The sequence below is a fragment of the Pristiophorus japonicus genome, chromosome 11 (assembly GCF_044704955.1).
Source record: "Pristiophorus japonicus isolate sPriJap1 chromosome 11, sPriJap1.hap1, whole genome shotgun sequence".
Lineage (NCBI taxonomy): Eukaryota > Metazoa > Chordata > Chondrichthyes > Pristiophoridae > Pristiophorus > Pristiophorus japonicus.
The window spans coordinates 49,560,118-49,565,837 of record NC_091987.1 but is presented as its reverse complement, the minus strand read 5'-3'; the positions used below and the strand labels follow the sequence as shown (position 1 = coordinate 49,565,837).

General features: G+C 50.4%; 1 protein-coding gene across 1 annotated transcript; it reads right to left on the bottom strand.

Annotated features, from left to right (window-relative positions):
* Window positions 1-3,748: 3,748 nt before the first annotated feature.
* LOC139275523 (trichohyalin-like) lies at window positions 3,749-5,399 on the bottom strand. The gene is made up of 2 exons (XM_070892692.1): window positions 5,079-5,399; window positions 3,749-4,969 (listed from the first exon to the last, which is right to left on the bottom strand). Exons 1-2 carry the CDS (start codon window positions 5,397-5,399, stop codon window positions 3,749-3,751), a joined length of 1,542 nt encoding a protein of 513 aa, XP_070748793.1.
* Window positions 5,400-5,720: the final 321 nt, after the last annotated feature.

The window sequence follows — 5,720 nt, the reverse complement described above, 5'->3', positions numbered from 1 at the left end:
ACCGATGATCTGGCTGGTCTATGTGGCTCAGTACCATATTGGGTAGAGCATTCCCTCTGCACCACTGATCATAGAATGATAGAATGGTTACAGCACGGAAGAAGGTCATTCGGCTTGTCAAGTCCATGCCAGCTCTCTGCAAGAGCACTTCAGCTAGTCCCACCTCCCCTTCAGGTACTTATCCAACTCCCTTTTGAAAGCAGTGATTGAGCCTGTCTCCACCACCCTTTCAAGCAGTGCATTCCAGATTCCAGATCCTCACCACTCGCTGCTAAAAACATTTTTTTCTTATGTCGCCTTTCGTTCTTTTGGCAATTGCCTTAAATCTGTGTCCTCTGGTTCTCGACCCTTCTGGAATTCAGGGCTAGTTCGGGGCGGAAGAGATTAGATTCTCAATGAACAGATCTGATGAACAGATTAGCACTTTGTGAATCTAATCTCTCCCCTTTCAGTTAGCCCTGAATTCCAACAAATACCAGTTTTACTGTTCTAATGAAAGGATATTGACCTGAAATGTCAACTCTGTTTCTCTCTCCACAGATGCTGCCTGACCTGCTGCATATTTCCAGCATTTTCTTTTTTTATTTTCAGAAACCACTTTTAAGTCAGTTCAGAAAACCAACTCGTCCCAAGTGGTCATTGCTAAAACTGCAGTAGGACAATTCCTATGCCTCACTTGGAGGTGGTAATGTCCCTTTAACATTTGTAATAAACAGATTTGCTTTTGCTGGTTCTGTTGTTATGATAGCTGCTTCGTGCCATGGTTGTCTTGATAAAACCTAAATACAGTACGTTAAGTTACTTTCTATTCAAACGAGTTAAGTAAACAGTATATGGCAACAGTGCAAGAATGCTAATGCCGTCAAAATAATGGCAGATGGCTTTCGGATTCTGACTCTGAACTTGCTTTCAGTTCAAAAAGTCTAATTATTATGCGATGAATTCTTTATATATGGGTTTTTAATGACAGAATTAAAATCATGGCAACTATATTTTATTATACAGTTTCATAAAAAGTAATATTCCATTAAATTATAGACAGCACAATCAGGACTAACTACTTTGGGGGCTGAGTGGACATGTGTGCTAATGGGCTGTGCGGCTGGGTACTGCGACTCAGTTATGAACAAGAGATGCCCTAAATAGTGACTCCCTAAATCCTGCTATATGGGAAGAAATCAGACAGACTGAAAGAGTCAAGGAAAAAAACAGTTTGCTGACTCCACTCACTTGTGCCCCCTGCTGGCTGACAATCTGCTGCCAAGTTCACAACAATTCTGTTGCAGAGCAGCATCGACAAACCGAAGCCATACCTTTCAACCTCTGAGTAAACAATCAGGAATATAATCCGAGAAAAATGACCAAAATTAGGGACGCTTAGTTCTCATTGTGTGTACCGCCTTAAATCTTGAGCTTCAAGTTGCGTAGCACAGTAACCCACTTCTTAAACCCATAGATTTTACAAAGAATCTGATTCTTATATGACACCTAATTTTGCACTGCATTTTTGGTCTTAGTGTGGCATATTCGAAACCAATTGCACACAAAGTGCAGCACAAAATGAACAAATGCACTTTGGTGAGCCTTTAGTGAAATAGCCTGGACGAGTGGATTGAGACTAGGGATGCACATCAGCTGCAGTACAAAAGCAGCCATTGTGAAGCCCTGCCAATAAAAGGAAAGTTTTTAAAGCTAAAGTCTAATGGCCTGCTGTACTACTACTCACATTTTAATGATTAAAAAGAGACATGGCTCTTTTCAGTCATTTTAAATCACACCATTATTCAAGAGAAATAGGCAGTGCTACTTTCATCTGTATGCGTTTCAGTATCATGTGCTGAGCTCTGCTTTCTGAGCTGCAAGCAGGCAATGAAAACATATTCGCCAAGCTTCCTGTGAGGCTACTGCAGATTCCCATTACAATCACAATTGTGATCTCCAAGCCAGCCAAAAGGCGTCTAACTGAATGTTTTTTTGCTGGTCCCAAGCTTCATTTTTGGAGTTACAATTGTGTAGGGATGGGGGAATTCAGGAAACTGCCCAATTTGGGTTTTGCAGACTTCTCAGATTTTAATGGTACACTGTTTACCGGCCACCCCCCAGTCCTCCCCGGGCTTGGTATCTCTCTCTCCCTGCCTCCACATGTCTTTTCTCTCTCCCCAGCTCCAGGCAAAGCAAGACGGACGTGGCTGTTGAGTCTTGGCCAACATCTACGCACGCGCAAGTGTTTACTTTCGTCGCACATTTACGTTCGTAAAAGAACCAGAAGTGCGTATGCGCAGAATGCGTCCATTCGTTGTTACGAGTTGCGTCTTTAATATTTAAGCTCTGTACCACCAAAATGCAGTAAGATAATAAACTGTAGAATGCAAAAATAAACAAATGAAGCACACTGTAGACCCAAGGTCCCTTAAATTTTTGAAGAAGTATCAAATCCAACCTGGTGACCTGGCGTATAAGATTTTAAATCGCTCCACCAGTGGCAGTCGTCCCTTCAGCTGCCTAGTCTCTAAGCTCTGAAATTCCCTCCCTAAACCTCTCTACCTCTCTCTCCTCCCTTAAGAAGCTCTTTAAAAATCTACCTCTTTGACTAAGCTTTTTGTGATATATGTAGCACTCAATTCACTGACTCCACACAGTCTGGTGTTGTAGTAACTGCTGTGACCTTAGTCCTTCATTGTGCAACTCCAGAGTGTGTCTCAGGGGTGGTGGGCAGCCTTTTATACTCTGTCTTGCAGGTACTTTCAGGTCTCCCACCACAGCGCCCTCTGTGGCGCACCATTGAACTTATACATTTATTGTACCCTGGACAATACATAACATCTCACTCCGCCGTCCCCCAGTTCCAAAGCCATTGCCGGTAACCTCGGCCTTGTTCGTCCTGGTTGATTTGTGAGTGTGAGTCCATGACCATCCACTTCCCTCTTCTCCCCCATGTGGAGATTATGCTTGCGATCCGGTGCAAGCATGTGTTGTTTGCAGTCCTTACATGGGTGATGAAGTACACAAGTATAACCTCCAACAGAAAGCAGGTATACATAGACAGTGCATTTGTATGGTACATATAATGTGTGGTACAGATGTTATGTCAAAAGGTTGCAGGTACACTGGACAGTTATTTAATCCCAGCTCCTCTGGGTGAGGTACAGTGGCAGTATACTGCCCCTTTTTGCCCAAGGTAATGCGCTGAGACAGGGTATCGCAACTGGTGCATTGCCTCTGTTCTCCGAAAGTAGTCGCCGTGGCGGCTCAGCTGCAACCGCTGAATCATTGCATGAATCACATAAATCGAAAATCGCATTAGTCCAATGGTCATGTTAGTCACGGATCCATTACCCTTTTACTTGTACCTCATGGTATTAACTCTTTCAGTAATTCATATCCATTATTTTAAACACAGCAACCATTCAGCATTAAAGTATTAATTCTTATCACATATCCGTCATCCTACATTCACATTGCTCATTTAGACTCGCTCTTGCCTTACAAAAGTCTCTCTGTGGGGACCGCCATGGTGTAAGGCCCTTTTAAGACTCCCGGGTGCATTTCCCTTTTAAGACGCCGTCTTGTGGTTCCCACGAGGCTTCCCTTGGGCGCCGCCATTTTAGTTGCTCTGCTTGTCTTTGTCTGCAGAGCTTTGCTGCCTCGAGGCTCACCACCATCTTGAGCTCGCTGGCATGACGTTTTACTCTCTGGAATAGAAGGAATAAAGAAGAAAGAAGGAAGGAAAACGGCCAAAGCAATCCGATCATGAATCTGGCAGAAGTGGCTCTTTGGATTCGATCAGTCCTGGTCCCTGTGAGAGCGGCCTCCGTGTTTGCTGCCATATCCCCTGCTCTGGCTCCTGCACCCACCCGAGTAGCTGTCGCGCTCTCCCGAGTCGCACCCGCCGCCGCCGTAGTCTCCGCTCCTGCCGGTGTTCCAGTAACTGCCGCCTCTCCTGTGGCCTCCGCTCCTGTCCCAATAACTGCCTCCTCTCCTGCAGTCTCCACTCCTGCCGGTGTTCCAGTAACTGCCGCCTCTCCTGCAGTCTCCGCTCCTGCCGGTGTTCCAGTAACTGCCGCCTCTCCTGCAGTCTCCGCTCCTGCCGGTGTTCCAGTAACTGCCGCCTCTCCTGTGGCCTCCGCTCCTGCCGGTGTTCCAGTAACTGCCGCCTCTCCTGCAGTCTCCGCTCCTGCCGGTGTTCCAGTAACTGCCGCCTCTCCTGCAGTCTCCGCTCCTGCCGGTGTTCCAGTAACTGCCGCCTCTCCTGCAGTCTCCGCTCCTGCCGGTGTTCCAGTAACTGCCGCCTCTCCTGCAGTCTCCACTCCTGCCGGTGTTCCAGTAACTGCCTCCTCTCCTGCAGTCTCCACTCCTGCCGGTGTTCCAGTAACTGCCGCCTCTCCTGTGGCCTCCACTCCTGCCGGTGTTCCAGTAACTGCCTCCTCTCCTGCAGTCTCTGCTCCTGCTGGTGTTCCAGTAACTGCCGCCTCTCCTGCAGTCTCCGCTCCTGCCGGTGTTCCAGTAACTGCCTCCTCTCCTGCAGTCTCCACTCCTGCCGGTGTTCCAGTAACTGCCGCCTCTCCTGTGGCCTCCACTCCTGCCGGTGTTCCAGTAACTGCCGCCTCTCCTGCAGTCTCCGCTCCTGCCGGTGTTCCAGTAACTGCCTCCTCTCCTGTGGCCTCCACTCCTGCCGGTGTTCCAGTAACTGCCTCCTCTCCTGCAGTCTCCGCTCCTGCCGGTGTTCCAGTAACTGCCGCCTCTCCTGTGGCCTCCACTCCTGCCGGTGTTCCAGTAACTGCCGCCTCTCCTGCAGTCTCTGCTCCTGCCGGTGTTCCAGTAACTGCCGCCTCTCCTGTGGCCTCCACTCCTGCCGGTGTTCCAGTAACTGCCGCCTCTCCTGCAGTCTCTGCTCCTGCCGGTGTTCCAGTAACTGCCGCCTCTCCTGCAGTCTCCGCTCCTGCCGCTGTGCCAGTAACTGCCGCCTCTCCTGCAGTCTCCGCTCCTGCCGCTGTGCCAGTAACTGCCGCCTCTCCTGTGGCCTCCGCTCCTGCCGGTGTTCCAGTAACTGCCGCCTCTCCTGCAGTCTCCGCTCCTGCCGGTGTTCCAGTAACTGCCGCCTCTCCTGCAGTCTCCGCTCCTGCCGGTGTTCCAGTAACTGCCTCCTCTCCTGCAGTCTCCGCTCCTGCCGGTGTTCCAGTAACTGCCGCCTCTCCTGCAGTCTCCACTCCTGCCGGTGTTCCAGTAACTGCCTCCTCTCCTGTGGCCTCCACTCCTGCCGGTGTTCCAGTAACTGCCGCCTCTCCTGCAGTCTCCGCTCCTGCCGGTGTTCCAGTAACTGCCTCCTCTCCTGCAGTCTCCGCTCCTGCCGCTGTGCCAGTAACTGCCGCCTCTCCTGCGGCCGCTGTAGCCGCCACCATTATCCCGGCCTCCACGGTAGCCGCGACCGCCGCCCGACTCTTTCTCCTCGTGGGCGCCCCCCCGGACTTTTTGGCCATCGATGAACCTCCAGTTTATCGCCCGCAGTGTGTCGCCGGCCCGCACCCCAGCGATCAGCCCGCACGTGAAAACCTGCTCTTCCATGGTCTGCTCGTCTGTGTGTGGATTTAGACTGCCGATGAACTGCTGCTTTCTCCTCCAGCTCGGTCGGCGCTGCTCTTTGGGAACCTTGGGGACAGCGGTCTGTGGAGGAATGAAGTCTTCCCAGCTCCCACGGACCTTCCCCATCCACCACCTGCCGA

Coding starts and splice junctions, on each gene's coding strand:
- LOC139275523 (XM_070892692.1), bottom strand. CDS start 5,399: ATGGTGGCGGCTACAGCGGCCGCAGGAGAGGCGGCAGTTACTGGCACA. Junction 4,970..5,078: donor CGGCAGTTACTGGAACACCG/GCAGGAGCGGAG, acceptor CGGAGACTGCAG/GAGAGGCGGCAGTTACTGGC.